This window comes from Calidris pugnax, unplaced genomic scaffold, assembly GCF_001431845.1.
Source record: "Calidris pugnax isolate Ruff unplaced genomic scaffold, ASM143184v1 scaffold94, whole genome shotgun sequence".
Lineage (NCBI taxonomy): Eukaryota > Metazoa > Chordata > Aves > Charadriiformes > Scolopacidae > Calidris > Calidris pugnax.
In genome coordinates this window covers 614338-632980 of record NW_015090822.1, presented here as the reverse complement: position 1 = coordinate 632980, position 18643 = coordinate 614338, and the positions used below count along the sequence as shown (strand labels likewise).

General features: G+C 46.6%; 1 protein-coding gene across 2 annotated transcripts; it reads right to left on the bottom strand.

Annotated features, from left to right (window-relative positions):
* Positions 1 to 4996: 4996 nt before the first annotated feature.
* FETUB (fetuin B) lies at positions 4997 to 13493 on the bottom strand. Of its 2 annotated transcripts, XM_014939911.1 has the most exons (8): positions 13160 to 13493; positions 11271 to 11381; positions 10047 to 10134; positions 9334 to 9500; positions 8256 to 8369; positions 7253 to 7342; positions 6687 to 6779; positions 4997 to 5399 (listed from the first exon to the last, which is right to left on the bottom strand). In XM_014939911.1, exons 1-8 carry the CDS (start codon positions 13379 to 13381, stop codon positions 5109 to 5111), a joined length of 1176 nt encoding a protein of 391 aa, XP_014795397.1. In that variant the 5' UTR covers positions 13382 to 13493; the 3' UTR covers positions 4997 to 5108. The 2 variants fall into 2 exon arrangements, with proteins under 2 accessions (XP_014795397.1, XP_014795398.1); XM_014939912.1 differs by lacking the exon at positions 6687 to 6779 and having other exon boundaries at positions 4997 to 5492.
* Positions 13494 to 18643: the final 5150 nt, after the last annotated feature.

Genomic DNA, 18643 nt, shown 5'->3' with positions numbered 1-18643 from the left:
GCAGGTCGTTCGGTGCTGCTGGAAGGACCCAGCAGATGAAGCGCTCCCTTCAGTCCCCAGTACGATGGTCTGGGCACTGGAAAAGTACCAGGGCACTGGTTTGCAGGAGGGGCAGGAGGGATGCTTCTCCAACCACGATTCTCCTGTGCCATGGTGAGACAGGGATACTGGGCTGACGCAGGAGGGCACTTCTTTTGTTTATGTTTTTATAATGTTTCATTAGAATAATTTAGAATTTCTTGTGGAAGACTGAAAAAAAAAAAAGTGTTGAAAGAATAAAGTATGAAAGTATAAATAATCAAAGACATTTGAAATACATCTCATCGGTTAAAAATCGTATTCACATCATTGCTGTGTTCCCAATCGCACCCCCATTCATTACTTACAATACTCTTTAATTTTTCAAATGGGCAGTCGTATTGCAGAGAGGCATTAGGTAATTTATAACATAATTCCCCATGTCGTCCATTGTTTGCAGATTGCTTGTTCTTTTATTCTCCTTTTGTTCTGTGCTGTTCATTGTGACACCCATCATTTTCTTGACAGTGGCTTATGTACTTTATATGTATGAAATAGAAACACTATGAATAAACAGTAGAAAACGTACAATTCCTGCAAAATTGACTGCAGAAGTAAAAGTGAGATTCTGATCCCACTGTAGAGAGTTCTGGCCTTGATTTCTTTGGAGAAGAAAGATTGGACTCTCTGATTGCAGTGCGGTTGGACAAGCACTCCAGGCACAGTTAATTAAACACTGGTTGTACTTGAGTCAGTATAATGTATTGTTATCATTTATCATCCAGTTTGATATCTTTTTTAATACTTATTTTGGTTTTATATTTATTGCTTGTCAGTTGTGTGGTTTGTTTTAGTGAAGCTGTTTCTTCAAAGAGATAGCTGGCAGGAGTAGGAATAGTTATCCAAACGTGGCATTTCTCTTGACTGCCTTGTCAAAAGCTTCTTTATCTCTGTGGCTTCTCCCAAGGCTTGCCTTGCAACGGGAAGAGGCGATCCATATGCAGACTTGAAATAACTGGTAATAAACATCCAGCTTAAACCTCTCCCCAGAAATCTGTGAGAACACACCAAGAAGTGGCTTATCTTCCCCACTTGAAAAACAGGGTATCAAATGCTTAATAAATAGAACTTTATTCTAGAGGGGGAAAGAAAAAGACAGCTGACACATGGAGGAGATAATATTCAATAAGTAATTACTTCTTCCCCAAAGCACAGCCGTAACTATTGCAGATGTGTGTGGTTTCTGGGCTGCTCTCTGCCCCCCGCAGCCGCGCTTCGCTGGGGCTGGGGTCTGCAATCGCGCAGCTCGGGCACTCCTGGAGCAGCAGGACCTTCTCCATCTCACAGCCCCTGCTGCTCTGCAGCTCCTGGGGCTTCCTCTCCTGAGCAAGGCACAGCCAGCAGACACCTGCGGCTCCACTTGCTCACAGGAGAGCTATTTGCTACCTTCTCTGTACATTTGTTTAAGTCTGTGATGCCTCGTACCTTCAGATCAGGGTGGGCCTGATTTTACACCTTGTTGCAAAAAGAAAAAAAAAAAAAAAAAAAGACTGTAGTTTTTGGAGTAGCTTCACATTTAACAGAAATGCCCCCAAATATGATGGAAAAAGACCTCCCTCCTGGTCTGGTGGGAGGTGTCCCTGCCCATAGCAGGGGGGTTTGAACTCGATGACCTTTAAGGTCCCTTCCAACTCGAACCATTCTATGATTCTATGAAAAATATGTAAATGTGTCAGGTCTTTGTTCATGCCCTGTCATGTTCGTGCCCTTTGTCATGCCCATGTTCATGTCATGTCATTGACACCTGCTGGCAGGGTGCCCTCTGATGCAAATGTGACATTACACAGATTTGCCTGGGTTACGGTCTCCAGAGCAGCCCTCACAGCTCTGGCTGCCCCTCCCTGCCTGCAGCTTGTTTTTCTCTACCAGTCACCAGTTTCTTATCAAACTTTTAGAATCTTTGTCATCTCCATCAAATTCTGTTCAAACAGACCTTCAGTTCAGCAGCTGTTTGGAGGAGAGGAGCTGCCAAGTGAGCAGGCTGACAGCCCAGCTACAGAAGTCTCGCTGCTGAGGAGGCCTGGAGAGCTAAGGGAGGGAATGAAAAGGGTGTCAACGCTCCTTCTCGGGTCCTCAGTGCCTTTGGCTGCAAGTTATTTTCTGGAAAAAACCACCCTAATTGTAAGTTGATGAGCTTATGGATATGGTGCAGGACTGACCTGTTGGCTGAGGGGCCTGAGAGCCTGGGGAAAAGGAGTTTGATGTTAAGGATGGGGTCAGAGAAGGTTCCAAAGGATTTGACTCTTTCAGGGCTTGTGCCATTATACTGTTCTGAAATGATAAGCTTTAACTCATGCTTACAAGTTGTAGTGCGTTAAGGGAAGTATCAGCAACTGCTGTGACTGTATAGTATTTATGATTATATCTAGTGGGAGGTCTCTAAAATCTACCTTTGCAATCAAAATGCTCTCTGCATATCCCAGATACGGCTGCTCAACACGTACGGTCTCAGAGATGCAGAAGAAAGTGTTTAACTGTGTAGTGTGTACAATGGGCAGGTTCTGAAGTCAGACAAATAGAATTTGTAATTAACTTGTTTTATAAAAAGCCTTGATTTTTAAACCCATCTTGAGAAATTTGATGTCTGGGCCTTGCTTTTTTAAATCTTTTTGATTGGCCAAGGGTGAGTGTAGGAGAGGGCTAGCTGAAAACTGTAACCAAATGCAGAGCCAGTGCATGCATAAATCAGCCATCGTTTCTGGCTCTGTACCCTTGGAATGGTCATTCCCTTGGAATCATCATTCTGTGATTCTGTAACGTTGCTGCCCCCGTGTATTAAATCTGTGGAATCAGCAGCAGGATGTGAGGTGGTGATGGCTGAACTCACACCAGTGCCACCTGGGAGCATATCCTGGGACATCCCGAGGACAGAGGAAACACAGAAACTACCCATCTTCAGATCCTACTTGCAGTTCAAGCTGTCAGCCTGGCGGGTTAGCTCCAGGCCTCAGCTCTGGCAAGCACTGGTGGTGGCCTAGGTGACACTGGAAGCTGGGGACAGGCCCTGCTGTCCCGGGGTGGCCACAGCAAATAAAATGCCCGTGGATGTGCACCGGCCGCTGGTGTTGCTGATCTGCACTGCAGATACACCTATCACCTAGATAAACAGCCCTTCTCCTATTTATTTTTAAACCACAGAACTCTTTGAACTCAAATCTCAGATCCAAGCTAGAGAAATTATTGATTCAAATGTCACTTCTGAGCCTCGTCTGGGAGCAGGGTAAGCAATACCCAAACCGAAGCTGAGAGCCGCCCATCCAGACTCTCGGGTGTTCGCTTTAACCCCCGGTTTGTGCTCCCACCAGCTCCACTCATTTGTCTTCCCTTGCTGCAATCCCTGTTCCATTTACCCTCGTGAGCAGCTGGTGTCAGGAGAGAACTGGCTGAACTGGGCAGCGCTGTCTGCGCCAGCGGTGAGTGAAGCTGATCTCCTCCCCAGTGCTCCTTTTGGGAAGAGTCCGGCCCCACACAGGGACACAAACCTCAGCAGTGTCAGTGGTGCGGGCAGGGAGTGTCCCTGGGGGAGGCAGGACACGCTGGGGGCCACAGGGAACCCCCAGCTGGTGAGGGGGGGACATCCCGAGGGCACCCTGGGCTGCTGGGATGTGCTGACTCGTAAAACCGGGAATGTTGGCACAGCCTGGAGCTCGTGCTGCGGGAAGGGCTGGAGGGAATTCAAATTCTAACATTTCTGGTGAACTACCTGATTTTGAATTGTTTTCTCCTCTGAAATGAATGAGACCAGAATGTGTTGAAGTTTCTCATGATGTGGAATTGAAATGGAATTCTCTTTGGCTCAGCCGATGTGTTTCACACATCACTCTTGGGCTTGTTTTAATCTTTGAAGCAAATAAATTACTCCTTTATATAAAATTTATGGTTTTAAGAGTTTTGCAAACTGAAAAAACAGATATATTTGTTGTGAACCTAACTCCATACAGTATTTAAATATTATTTCATCTTAACTTGAAAGAAAAGAATACTTTTATTTACATTTTATTTATAATAATAAAATAATATATTTTAATCAAATTGTGTAATGTCAGAATACTTTAACAAAACCATAATTTTTTGTTGAAAGGCTCTGTGAATGGAGAAATTATCCAACATCTCTAGGGATGATTCAGCAGCATAAAAGCTTCAGAAACAATAATATTTTATTGATTATGTTCTGAACAAATGATTTTACAGATCTGGTGGCAACTAGAGAAAGGCTCTGTAGCCTCTCATACGAGCCCCATAATTATTGTAAATATCACTGTACTCCTGGCCACAAATGACATTTCTTTCCAATGTTCACTCTTTTTCTTCTTCTTGTCTCCTCATCTATTTATATTTGTTATTGTCAATAAACAATTGCTATGTCTGGCTTTAGTGAAATTGATTTTTCTTAGCTCCGGGCTGTAGAGTGTCCCTGTGGTTTTTATTCTAAGGCAGTTAATGTGACCTGTCTCAAGAAAGAATTAGGCTGAATTTGTAAATCATCGTTTTTCCTGCAGAGCAGGGTCAGTAAAGCAGAAGGATCGGAACCGCCTGGTCTTGATCCTCCTCCGGCCAGAACACCCTGCAGAGGTTTCACACCTTTCCACCTTCTTGAGGCAAGGGTATAAAGCATTAGAAAAAGAGTCACCTTTCTTGAGCTCTCCCAGGGCAGGGCCCACCCGACCCCCCTTTCCTCCGAGCCGCTTTGTGGCCCCTCCTGAGCTACGGCTCCTGCTGCGCCGCGGCTCTGCCCCTGCCCGGCCACGCACCCGCATCCAGCCTGGCACCTTCCCTCACCACACACAGTAACCTTCCCTCTGGGATCTACCCCTGGGGGGAATCAGAGAATTAAAAGCCAAAATCTTTTGTTGGGAAATGCCCCAGTTAAATTTCTTTTTCTAATCTTGTGCTTTCTTAAAACTGAGAACTCCAACGATGAAGACGGTAATAAGCAATTTATTTATTTAAGGACATAACACAAATGGAAAGATTGGGTTGCCATTGTGGCTGCTGTTTTGTGTCAGGTAGTTGAGGTGGTTGGATGCTGGCTAGGCTTTGGTAGGCTTTTTTGGCAGCAAAGATTGGATGATGTAATTTGTCTCCTTTGCTTCTCCTGGGCATGAGTCTGATAGAGAAAGTTCTTCAGGAAAAGGGAGAATAACTGGTCCAGTGACTGGTTTGGTCAAGTCTGCTTTGTCTACTGGAGTCTTTTCTCCATCGAGACCGGGTGTAGCTCCTATAACTTCAGGTGGAACTGGATTTCCATCTTCATGTTCATTTTGACCTTCTGGTAGGTGTTGGGAAGACATGTCCTCTGTTGAAGGGGGTAGAATTCTAACCCAGCCCACCGTTTTTTCCAGGTGAGGGGAGAAGGGGTTGGTTTCTGAAGGTGTCTGAGTCGTTGGCTGGTCCCCCTCTTCAGTGGCAGGATCCTAGATAACAGGCACTGAGCATTACCCCTACTGAAACTATGCCAAATTCTTTCAGGTATGAAGGTCACCCTTCACACTGAGGATCTGCTGCAATTCCCATCTGCAAAGACCAGCTGCAGAGCAGAAGCTCCAAGGACAGACAGATTGAGCTCCTTGTGCCAGTGGGGACGGATGCCTGGAACTTGGGTAACACCACAGTTACTGCTCTTTGCATTCCCTTCCTTATTTACAATGTCTTTGCAGAGCATTCTGAACAGTTTGGGTATGATACACTTACTCTATGGCCCTTTTATCCTTTTATCCACCCAGCAACACTGTTTTATCACAGGAGAGATTTCCTCCTGATCTGGCCCATATCTGGCCCATATCTTTGTGGATAAGAAACCTTAAAAAAGGCTGGGCTTTCAAGACTTCCATTATTGTTTTGTAAAGAAGTATTACTCTTGCAATATTAAGATTAGATTAAGAAATACCTGCGGGCTGTAGATTTCACAGGATACTGTGACATACTGTTTATGTTCCATGTCACTCCTTACTACGGAGCCTTTGCAGAAACCTGTTTTCTGGAAGAAGAAAATGCAAGAGCTTTTTCACATTCTAGCACTGATACTTAGCTCCTATCTTGTAAAAGAGGTGATTATGAAAGGCTGAATAGTCAGAGCTTCTCCAAGTATTTGTAGGGATAAGCAGCTTGGGCAAACCTTTATTTTGGGCTTGGCAGGCTTACAAAGGCAGGCAGCGTTTGGAAAGGGCTTTATGTTTGCAAAGGAGGGTTAGGGAACAGGAGAGCAAAAATAAGCTGCCACTTAAGCCCAACAACAACAGCACACACAAGTTCTGCTGCAGCAGAATATCCCCGTGCAGGCAAGTCATGTAATAGAACATAATAGCATTTTTTTCAGGCAAAACCCATTTCACACCGTACTAGTGGAGGGAACCATGAGAACATGTTGTTTCTCCTGGCTGTGGTGTGACTGGGCTGCAGGTGCCATGGCTGGGGCTCGGGGGCGGCGCTGGCAATGTTCTCTCCTGGCAGTGTGCCTGTTTAGGCTTTCCCTTTCTCCTAGAATCTTTTCCTTAGTACCTAAATGTTCTCCTCAGCTGAGCTGGTTGTGGTATGAGTACACTCGTTATGCATTGTCTGTGACTCATTGTGTGGGTTCACTTGGAGGAGATCCTTAAGAACAGATCAACCCAGCCCACCGTTTTTTCCAGGTGAGGGGAGAAGGGGTTGGTTTCTGAAGGTGTCTGAGTCGTTGGCTGGTCCCCCTCTTCAGTGGCAGGATCCTAGATAACAGGCACTGAGCATTACCCCTACTGAAACTATGCCAAATTCTTTCAGGTATGAAGGTCACCCTTCACACTGAGGATCTGCTGCAATTCCCATCTGCAAAGACCAGCTGCAGAGCAGAAGCTCCAAGGACAGACAGATTGAGCTCCTTGTGCCAGTGGGGACGGATGCCTGGAACTTGGGTAACACCACAGTTACTGCTCTTTGCATTCCCTTCCTTATTTACAATGTCTTTGCAGAGCATTCTGAACAGTTTGGGTATGATACACTTACTCTATGGCCCTTTTATCCTTTTATCCACCCAGCAACACTGTTTTATCACAGGAGAGATTTCCTCCTGATCTGGCCCATATCTGGCCCATATCTTTGTGGATAAGAAACCTTAAAAAAGGCTGGGCTTTCAAGACTTCCATTATTGTTTTGTAAAGAAGTATTACTCTTGCAATATTAAGATTAGATTAAGAAATACCTGCGGGCTGTAGATTTCACAGGATACTGTGACATACTGTTTATGTTCCATGTCACTCCTTACTACGGAGCCTTTGCAGAAACCTGTTTTCTGGAAGAAGAAAATGCAAGAGCTTTTTCACATTCTAGCACTGATACTTAGCTCCTATCTTGTAAAAGAGGTGATTATGAAAGGCTGAATAGTCAGAGCTTCTCCAAGTATTTGTAGGGATAAGCAGCTTGGGCAAACCTTTATTTTGGGCTTGGCAGGCTTACAAAGGCAGGCAGCGTTTGGAAAGGGCTTTATGTTTGCAAAGGAGGGTTAGGGAACAGGAGAGCAAAAATAAGCTGCCACTTAAGCCCAACAACAACAGCACACACAAGTTCTGCTGCAGCAGAATATCCCCGTGCAGGCAAGTCATGTAATAGAACATAATAGCATTTTTTTCAGGCAAAACCCATTTCACACCGTACTAGTGGAGGGAACCATGAGAACATGTTGTTTCTCCTGGCTGTGGTGTGACTGGGCTGCAGGTGCCATGGCTGGGGCTCGGGGGCGGCGCTGGCAATGTTCTCTCCTGGCAGTGTGCCTGTTTAGGCTTTCCCTTTCTCCTAGAATCTTTTCCTTAGTACCTAAATGTTCTCCTCAGCTGAGCTGGTTGTGGTATGAGTACACTCGTTATGCATTGTCTGTGACTCATTGTGTGGGTTCACTTGGAGGAGATCCTTAAGAACAGATCAGTTTTGGAAGGCGATGGCTACCCCGCCTGGTTTTGAATGTTTGGTTGTTTTTTTTTTCTGTTTTCTTTATTCATGGATTTCTAGGTAAAAATTCAGAATTTTTACTGAAATGTTTTCTCTGTTCTAAAGCAGTTTGTACAGTTGCAAGACAGTATAGGGCCATAACCCTTAAAAAGGCGCCTGTGGGCTCTGATTCCTGTCTGCAAAGAACCAAAGGGGTAGCTGAGTATTCCCTGAGGAACCCCGGTACCCGAGACACAGGTGTTTATACGAGAAATACTCACAGCTGGTTCTGGGGCAAGAGGCTTGCACTGGGAGATGTCAGCAATCGTGTCGGTTTTGGAGCAGGATGTCTCCTGGATTAAAAACTCTACAAAATATGCAGGACCAACGACCCACTGTTAATGAGAGACCAGTGACAATTAGACCTTGTGCATGTGTCAGGAAGAAGGAAGGTTCCTACAGACCTTGAGACAGATGTAAAACTCCTGCTGAGTGTGGAAGGGGCAGGTTGGACTGGGGCGTTACTGTTAGTCTATTACAGGAGGATGGGTTTTTGCCAGTACTGCCTTATTTCCTGTTGGAGGATGGGTTTTTGCCAGTACTGCCTTATTTCCTGGTTTGTTTTTTTTTTACTTCTTATATATGTGCAATCTTAGTAACTCAGGGATTGAAATATGTAGTTGAAATGAGTTTGGGGTTTGTAGTAAGTTAGCATCCATATAGAACTATGTATCAGTGCCTTGGTGATTGTTTCTTGCTGCTTCAATGAACGGGATCGCTTTTTGTATGTCTGAAATGCAAGTACCCCAGGGCTGGAAAATGGGAGCAATTAAATACTGTGTTGTAGTAATATCAAACAGTTTGAGACAAAGAGTGAACATCACCTTGTTAGCTATATATAATGAATTTTAGAGACACCCAATATTACGATGGTAAACAAACAGGATTTAGCTAGGAGATCATTAACTCTCTGTTAGTCTAAAAGTAGTTTTAAACTGTGTTTAAACTCATTCAGTGTATTACAGGTACCTGTTGGAAGGGATGACTGTGAGTACTTTCTATTAGGGACTCACTAATTCATGGGGCTTATAGAAGAAAGAGCCCAGAGTGAATCTTTCCTAAACTTTGGAACCCAAATCTGTGTCTTCAGCTTTGCATAAAGCCCTTCTTTTTGCAATAAATCGAGTCAAAGTCTTGAATTAAGGCAGATGCTTGTTTCCCAGAACTCTGCACAGAATTATTCTCTGGGCTATACAGATAAAAATTCTAACCAACCTGTAAGACACAATAAACCATGTAAATAGCAGGTGGATCTGTAGCTGTGGAGGGCTAAGGCAGGTCAGGTGAGCCAGTGCTTACCTGCATTGAAGCTCTGGTGACATTGAGGACAGAGAAATAACGCGTTTCTTCACTCTGCTGGTTGAACTTGGCAAGGCTTTGAGCAGCAGCCTCCAAATATTCGGGCTTGGTTGGACAGTCATCAACCGGGCAGTCAGGACATACTCTCCAAATGTATCTGCGTGGAACTTGTTAATCAAACAAAAGATTGTTTCTCTCATTAGAGAAAGCCTAATCCCAAGAGCAGGTTGACAGTGTAGGTCACTGTCAATGTCTCTATGCCCCCAGCCCTGCCCACTTCTCCTCCGGTCCCCTGGAGTAACAATGTGTGGTTTGATTCACTCAATGGGCTTGAATCTTTATGAATTTGCAGACCCACAAAAGGTTGCAGTGGAGGCAGAGACACTGCAGGAGAAAGCTCACCCTGCAGACAGTGGGTTTGCTGGTTTTACTTCCCTCTCACAACCCATAAAAACACTTTTTGGACCAGAGGGTAAAAGCCCACAGAGAGGCTCTGCTGGGCTTCCCAGAGATGAAACCCATTATTGCTGCTGGGCTTGGAGCTGCAGGACCACACTGGCCTTATGATCACTGACTTGAGAGAATTAGGGCAGCTGAAAGCTAATGGGGATGCTGTGGTGCCATAATCACAATTAAAATTTAAAGTAATGCTGTGTGGCAAAGAGTGAATTTCCAGTCCTCTTTTAAAGTGAATGTGTTAAATAAAGACGTACCTTGTTGCAAAGTGCACTCATAAGTATTAAGATGAGAAATATTTCTTGCCTGATTAATGTAGATAATTGCTTTGCATTGACCATAAACCTAAAACAACATAAACATTTAGAAACAATTAATATTGCCTCCTTTGCACTGATCACCCCGTACCTCCACAGCGGGTGGTTCATTTTCTCCTCACAGTCAGGAATTGCTTTTCAAGACAGAAGTTGTTAGTGCTCAAAGGGCAGCAAAGCCCATTTCTCAGTGGCTCCTTTGGACAGAGCAGCCCCTTCCCCTGCCGTAGCCCGAGCTGGGGAGAGCCCCTGCCTGGGTTTGTGGCACAGTCACATCACCCGTGTGCACAAACTCTGACTTCACGGCAGAAAAAACCACTGGCCTGTTAATATCTAGTGTGCCTTTATGGTAAAAAATTGAATGTACAGTCTCCGAGTGCCTCTGAGCTCTTGCCACATACATGACCTCAAGGACAGGCATTTCTGGACCTCACAGAAGCCGTGGTGACCTCACACGCTTTGCTCCCTCTTCCTGCTGGAAGCGCTGGGAGCAGCAGGGAGCAGAATTCTTTCTATTTTTTTTCCAGTTTTTCATTTGAAAATGAAAACTGATTAACCTAATAAGCAGCCCAGGACAATTTAATCATAACTTCTTTTTTTTTTAACATGAATTTTCTTTCTCATCATTCTTCATTTTATAAGGGTTTTTTCCACTTGTTCAGAATACTTTTGGTCACCTGCAGCAGCCTCAGACCACTTGCTGTCTTTGCAGCTTATCTGGCTGAGCTTTCTTTTATCTCTGCTTTCCATACAATTTTTGCAAAGCTGTCAGAATAGAAGTGGAGTTAAGCTAAACCAAAAACCTCATGTTATGTAAAGGGGAGTTTCTTTTATTCCCTTCTTGACATGCTGTCTTTAAACTCTTACATGGTTGTTATAAAAAGTAAACCATTTATTCTAGGGAGTATCCTAGCATGGCTGTTAGTTACCTCTGCTTATTAGCTCCGGTCAAAACCGTTCTTTTCATTTTCACTTTTTAAAATAAATCTTACCAGTCTATAAAAGGACTAGAAAGTACAGAGGAAAGCTGTGGACCTTAAAACATGAGGTTTGATTTCTTCTGAGCTCTGGTACCTCCTACGAATGCATACATAGGGATTCTGCTGTGCTCAGTGGTACCAGAGTAGCTCATCCTCCCTGAGGTTAATAAGCAAATCCCATCCTTACAGTTGCATGAGCTTGTCTGGCCGGACAGTCCTTCCATGACTTTTTGCTGAGTACGTGGCATTCGGTATCTACTACATCCAAGACGAGGTAGAAGACAGAACCAGTGATCTCCTGAAATCAAACAAACAAAAGGTCATAGCCCAGTTTCCTATAGAATAAAGTAGGGACAGATAAAAGGGAGATACAGAGAAACACAAAATACACGGGTAGGACACACAGGTATCCTGAAGACATCAGCTGACTGTCAGGGGGGACTGACTGGAAAGCGTGGGGATCTTGGAAGTCCTAATGCAGCCAGGGTGGACCAAGCTGTGTTTCCTGTTGCCTGTGGCTCTCTTCTATAAAACCAGCTCGAATGTGCAGATGAGGTTATTATAAAATCTTTCTGTCTACCTGCTTCTGTGTGCATCATCCTCCACTGGGGAAAGGATAATTTGTGGCTTATTCAGAGCTCAGCAGATCTCTGAAGGTTTCAACTTCCTTATTTTAATTTTCATTAAAAAACCGTTATGCAAAGGCCTTTTGATATCTGCTTAGTATTGAATAGAAGCTTCTAGCTTTTCTGCCTGGCCAGAAAGAAGCCTTTCCCAGTGCTGCTGAGGCAGGGATGGCCGGGGAGCCAGCAGGACGTGGCAGCAGTGCCTCTGCAGCAGGATACCTGCCACGAGGGAAAGAAATGACATATTTTGGCGTGTTTTGTAAATTTGGTTAAGTGGCTGTCAGTGAAGTTAATCAGGAGTACCTTGTGTGAAAGGAAGGCTCTGTCCTACTTGCATACGAGTTAGCGGCAGATGGCTCATTAGTTTCAATTAGAGCAAAGCTGAACCACGGGTTGCTTAAGGGCAGATTTGAATTTGAAGTAACTTCGAGAATATTTTCATCCTGATAAAACCCTTCTGATTCCCTCCCCATCACAAGGGGGGGAGCGAGCGAGTGGCCGCGTGGTCCTGGCTGGGGTTAAATCACCACAGGGGTCCAGGTGCTCAGTGGGATGTTCTGTCACTGGCACAGGGCACTACAGAGACCGTCGTGCAAACCCATCAGAGCGTGCGTCCTCAGGGCTCAGGGTGCTGGAGGCCACTGGTGTGAGAGCACAGGGAGCAGAGCCGAATCCTTGCCAGGACAGATCTTTCCACCCCTGGCAATGAGCCTGGTTTTCTTTGAGGGCTGAGAGCTCTTCCTTTCAGGTGAGATTAGGGGAAGTGAGGGAGCGTGGCAGGGAATGTTAACAGTGTGCCTGAGGTACTGTGGGCCTTGGGCACTCATTTCAGGTTCTTCCTGGCTCGTGCCAGTAGATTCAGCTATTGTAACGTAAAAAAGTAATAAATTAAGCACACAGAGGGAAATAAGATACTTGAGGATATGAGAGTGATATTCTGTAGGTACTCCCAGTGTAATTTTTGCGCTTGAACTGGTTTCAGATTTCTTCTGGAGAATGAGTCACCGTTTCAGGGGCTGTGCTGGAATTCCCTGGTCCCATGCTGGCCGTGTTCACACACCTGCGAGCGCTCACATCTTTTGTGCAAAAGGCACGATGACTTAATAGCCTTTGCACTCCAACTGCTCGAGGCAGCGGGAGGAAGGTGTAAAATGAAATTAAATCAGAGTAGTGGTGTTTCATACAAAATTTGAACTGATGCCTGGAGCTATTCCAGGGGCAGGCAGCAGAGAATCGTGACTGAGATTTGCTCTCTAATTGCCCACAGTGGTGATGAGACTGTTTCTAGTCATCTGTGCATAAAGTTGACACGGCCTCTGGAGTCCTGCAAACGGAACTTTACATTTGCCTTCTGAAATATTTCTTAGTTCAAACAGGTATTGCTAAGGAATAGCGATAGACACGGGGCTCTTCACGGGAGAAGCAGGTACAGAACAAGGGGGTAACTCACCTGAGGATGCTCTCGCACACTGAAAATCCGGTAGAGCCTGAGGACGTAGCCCTCTCTTCGGTGGGCGTTGATGTGGTGGAGGGCCAGGTCCGCAGCCTCCTCCGCTGCTCTGCCGTCGCAGCTGGGGGACAGCAGCTCTGCTGGCCCCGCACTGGTGGGACGGGAGGCAGCCCAGGGGCACAGCGTCTGCACGCCAAAGAGCACCAAAACCAGGAAAATCATGGTGGTGAGAGAAGCAGGGCAGCAATCGGGGTGGCAGGGCAGAGTGGAGGGGCTGACCGGTGGGAACAGCAGACTCTGGTAATGGACACTCTTTATAAACTCCTGTCCCCTTTTTATTTCACACTGACCATCACCTTTAAACCTGCAACTGTGACAGCAAACACCAAGTCAATGATTACAAGGTTTTATGAAAGTGCTGTCCCTGCCTCTGAGACCAGAGATCACTTTTTCCTTCTGGCTTTACATCTCTAGATCATATAACTTTGACCTCATTGCAATGGACAAGAATATACACACAAAGCTGCTTTCTTAAGAAACCAGAATTGCCTAAATAAACCCATATGCAGGAGAGGCTGGCTCCACCTCTGTTCTGTCAGTGATCTGGGTCTTATCAATGACAAAGGTCTTGTAATTTGAAGGGCTACAAGGATGACTGATTTTACACTTTGTATTTGCTAAATGCTAATTGTAAACAAATTTACCGACTCTGTGTTCTATGTGGTCAGTTTGGTTGGGATAGAAAGCTCAGTTTGGGTTCATTCTTTGAGCATCTCTTCTCAGTTGGGTACCTACAGATGGACCTTAGCCCTTAGCCCAGGCCAGGCCAGCGCAGTGCAGTTGATGTATAAAGCAGCAGCCTATGGACAAATGACCTGCTCAAACCATGAAATACTCTTAGATGACACAATAACAGGGCAATGTAAAGAATTAACGGTTTCATCGGGATGTCTGCTTTTAAGCAGAAATTTCCACTGTGTTTATTTGGGACTTAACATTCACTGTAAATGAACATAGTACCAGATGTGGTAGGTTTTGTTCTGGCCCCAAAGACTTCACTTCTGGTGGTGGGATGGTGCAAAATGAGCTGCTGTAAGAGGTTAGACAGACAATAAGTGACCCAGGGTGGTCCAAACAGTCTCAGGCTATTGAAAGCTCCGTTTCAGGATTTGTTCCCTCTCAATGCCTTGACTCCAGCCCACTTGTCTTTTGTCGCCTAAACCTCTCAATTTATCAACACCTACCAGGTATTGACCCCCCACTCTGATTTCCCTGAGCCCTGAACATTTCCTGTTTCATCCCACCTTTCCCCAGCTTCTTTGTTCTCACTGCCACATTGTGCAGAGCGCTCTGTACCTTGCCAGCATGACGTGTTGCTTCTGACGCCAAAGAACGAGTCTCGTTTCCTTTTATCTCCTCCCATCTGAACATTTTGGCTGCCCCTGGTTTCAGCCCTCGTCCGGCAATGCCTGCCCCTGTGTCCCCGTGGGCTCGGGGGCAGGTACAGCTGCAGAGGAACCCACTGCTCCGTGTAACGTGCTGCTGCGTGGCTAGTGCCTGAGAACCAGACTCAGGGATGAAATAAGAACTGCCTGAAATTAGATGGTGGGAGGGGAGAGGAAGGTGGCCTGTGAGAAAGCTGCAGACCTGGGGCTGACTGTGCTCCTGTCGGTGCCAAAGCTCTGAAAGGAGAATCTGGCAGAAAGAACTTTGTAAAGAAAAGAAAGCGCGTAACATAAACTGCAGGGTGAGATGCCTTCGTTTGACTTCATGTAGCCAGTGCCTCCCTCCTTACATCGCCTCTTGCTCTTTTTTTTTGCCTGTAAATTATTCTTTTTGTCCTTTGAATCAAGGAAAATGTACATCCAGTTGTTTCTTTGCCAGTCCACATCACCTTGTGTAGCTCTCCCAGATTTAGTCCAGACTTCTCTGTGCACTGATCCCATAACTGCCTCTTGGCCGCCTGATTTAGGACCTTACTTTTCTTTCTTGTTCGGTGTTACTGCCTCCTTTATATCGTATGGTCAGGATTGGCTCAAAGAAAAGATTCTCACCTGCTTAATTTCCAGCTCCTTGGCTTCTCTAACCACCGCCACATCCTACCCCGGTTTAAATTGAAGGAGGCCCCATGAGAATCATAAGCTCATGGCTACAGGCCTGAGGAGCAGAGGAACTGGTCCAGCAGTGTCACTAGTTTAATTATTTTAGCACTACACGGTGCTCTGCTTTCATTCCTTTTCCACAGCAATAAATAATACAACCCTGATGTGAGCGGAGATGGCGACTCTGGGGGAAGCCCTTCACTGACCCAGCGCTCCCCCCAGTACCCAGAGCTCCCCCCAGGCTGTGCAGGTCTGTTTTACCTTTGGCTGATCCCTCCCCGCTGAACTGAGCTTGGAGGCTGCTTTGCCAGCACAGAGACTGCACTGTGGTCTCTATTGATTCTCAGGTGATTTGCTGAGCACAGGTGAAAAAGGGTCATGGAAATTTCTGCCTGGAGAGCTTTCAGCTGGAGGTGACGGTGGTGTGCCACCTGGCTGACCCTCAGGAGCTCCGGGCTGCAGACAGGGAACAGCCCTACAAATAGCTCTTGTCCTGGGGATCCGGGGAGGTGACAACCACCACTACTTGGGGAGGATCCTGGTGAAAGTCACTGGTTTTCTGCCAAGGGGTAATTCTGCAGTATGTCACCTTGAAGGATACCAGCAGCCAGGTACCCATTTCCTTGGCCCTCATTTTCTGTCACAGGGGTCTCTGTGGTCACAGCTCTCTGCTGGATGGCACCACACTCTCTGCTGGATGGCACCGAGCACCTTTAGGTTTGAGGGTTGCCCCTGTATTGAGTGAGGAAGGAAAAGTAAAAGTGCAAGTGAAGGACATAATTGTCTCTATTTAATAGTGCTGTAAAGTTTGGAGTGGGTGTTGAAAATTTTCTATCTTGTCACTTTTTTTTCCTGGTGGTATAAAGAATGTCAGCCCTTTAGCCCAGCAGTGCTCAAAGCCTGTGCCTCTGGGGGACAACAGGACACGGCCCAGGGAATGTCCATGGAAAGCTGGGTGGGATCAAAGCCAGGGAGCCCTGCAACAGCACTGGGGCTGGAACCCTTCTAAGGAGACCTGGGTTGGTGGCAGGAGTGGAACCCTCAGGCAGCAGGAGAGAAGGGACACGTGGCTGCTGGACCCAGCCACCTCAGGTGTCCCCAGCTGCTCTGCGCCTCAGGGTGAGGGATGGTGCAGGGGCTGTGTCCTGCAGGGAGGGGATGCAGGGGTGGCTGTGGAGGAACGCTGCTGTAGCCATGGCAGGGGAAGGGCAGGAGCAGCAATGCAGGCTCCCACTGCTCCTCCTGCCTGGGAACGTTCCCCTGCGGCGAGAGGATAATAACTCATTTTCTTCATCCTTACAGTCCATGGCATTTCTATGGAGATGGGTGCCAGTTAGCACTGGCTGTGGTGGTGCCTCTTATAATGGGGAATTGTTATATCCCTGACTGTTCTTTGTGTGCTTCCTCCCACTGGAAAGGAAAAAATGTCTCTGTTGAAGTAGCTGAGCTCAAAACAGAGACACAGCTGGGAAGTCTGAGCGTGTCCAGCCCAAGCAGCACATGAAGTACATACGCTTCAGCAAAACAGGGTATGAAAAAGCTGAAAAACATTATCAGCCAGCAATGCAGACCTGACAACACTCTCCATGCTGCATCTCAGGGATGGAGGCATTTGTATTTTATCTATTGCCATTTCACAGCACTCGCTGCCCAGGGAATCTGTTACTAAACCCTGACTGGTGTAAGGTGCATGTGCATGAATCCAGGGCCGCACTCGGGGGAGACAAAGTGACTGCTTCAAAGCAGGCATGGAAAATGTGTCCTCAAGGGGCAAAATGTGTCCTTAAGAAGGCAGGTGTTAAGGAGAAAGAAGCTGAGGTGCAACCACCAACTGGAATCACAAGAGAGCACAGAGTAATTCTGGGTTTTTCTTATTTTTTTTTTTTCTCCCTGTTTTAGGAAGCAGCGGAGTAGTTGGGCCAGGTGTAGGAGAACATCTGTGGAGTGTGGAGGCTGCAGATATCCTGCTACATGTCCTTGTGTTGTGTGCCTGGAAAAGGCAACAAGGAAATGCAGCATTTCTGGAGCTCAGGGATCCCTTTTGTAAACAGACTTGTGTCTACTGTCAGAGAACTTTCTAAGCCAGGAAAACACTGTCTCCTCTATGACTTAGTGCCCACTTTGTTATATACAAGACAATTTCTACAGTTTGGTTAGGACAATTCCCAGTTTTAAAAGTACAAACCCAGGCAAAACAGATTGCTCCAAGCGAGTTAAAACCTCAGGCTCGTGTGTCTGATGTCTCAGTAATGCAGGTCATAATAGTGGGCATGTCATTAAATCCTGTACCGTCTCTCCTGCAGTGGGGCGGGATGACCACCCACCTTAACCACTTCCAGAAATGTGTCCAGCTTAATGCCAGCACTTTTAAACCAGTGGCTGTGTGTGCAATGTTCTGAGAGCTGGGCTCGTCTCCCTCTCTCTTCCCCCTCCACACACCAGCTGAAGCACTGGTACCAGTGCACAGGGCTGTTCCCTTCCCCACGGACACAGACCCCGTCCTGCACAGCCGCCTGTTGCGCCGTCACCAGAACAAGCCTTGGTTGTGTTGTTTCCTGTGTGCTGGCAGGGGGTAACCAGGAGAACAGGACAGGTTATTGCAGCAGTTCAGAACCGACATGTGTTCTGCAGCTTTTGCTGCCTGCATGATAATTATCTTGTAGCGAGTGCTGTTCCTGGTTAAAGATTCATGATGTCTCTGCGACTGCTCCCCGGGGCCTGCGGAATTCCAGGCTGGCTGGCAGGAGCCATCCTTCCGGCCCCTCTCCCTTATTACTTCTCTACCCAGAGTAGATTTTGCCTCTAACCCGTGTCAGAAACTCAGGGAAGGTTTGAGTGCTGGGACAATGGTAAATTGCCATCACTGTCTGGGTGCTGTTCTGAGGGATACAGGTCTGTAGTATATTTTTATTGCCTTGAGTTGGTGCTCCTGCCCGTGCACACAGAACCCCCTGGTCACCCCACACCGGGGGTCTGCTGGAAGGCAGATATTTTTATTGCCTTGAGTTGGTGCTCCTGCCCGTGCACACAGAACCCCCTGGTCACCCCACACCGGGGGTCTGCTGGAAGGCAGAGAACACCCATGTGTTTGGCTGGAGGGATCGACGCCTTCAGCCTATGCAGCAAGAAACCCATCCCGGTTCCTTGTTCTTTCCATAGACATGGATGCTCTAATGCCATGTCCAGATGCATGGAGGTGCTTCTGGTGGGTATTCAGAGCAGGCCCATGCTCAGAAACACTCCAGCTGGGGAGGGACAAAGACCTTTTTTCCTGCCACTTCTTTAGTGTTATTGGTGTGTGATCAAAAGAAAGGACTGACCTGGTTTTCGGCAGTGCTCAGCACCCACACGTCCCCGTGAAGCTGAGGAGAAGGGCAGGAGC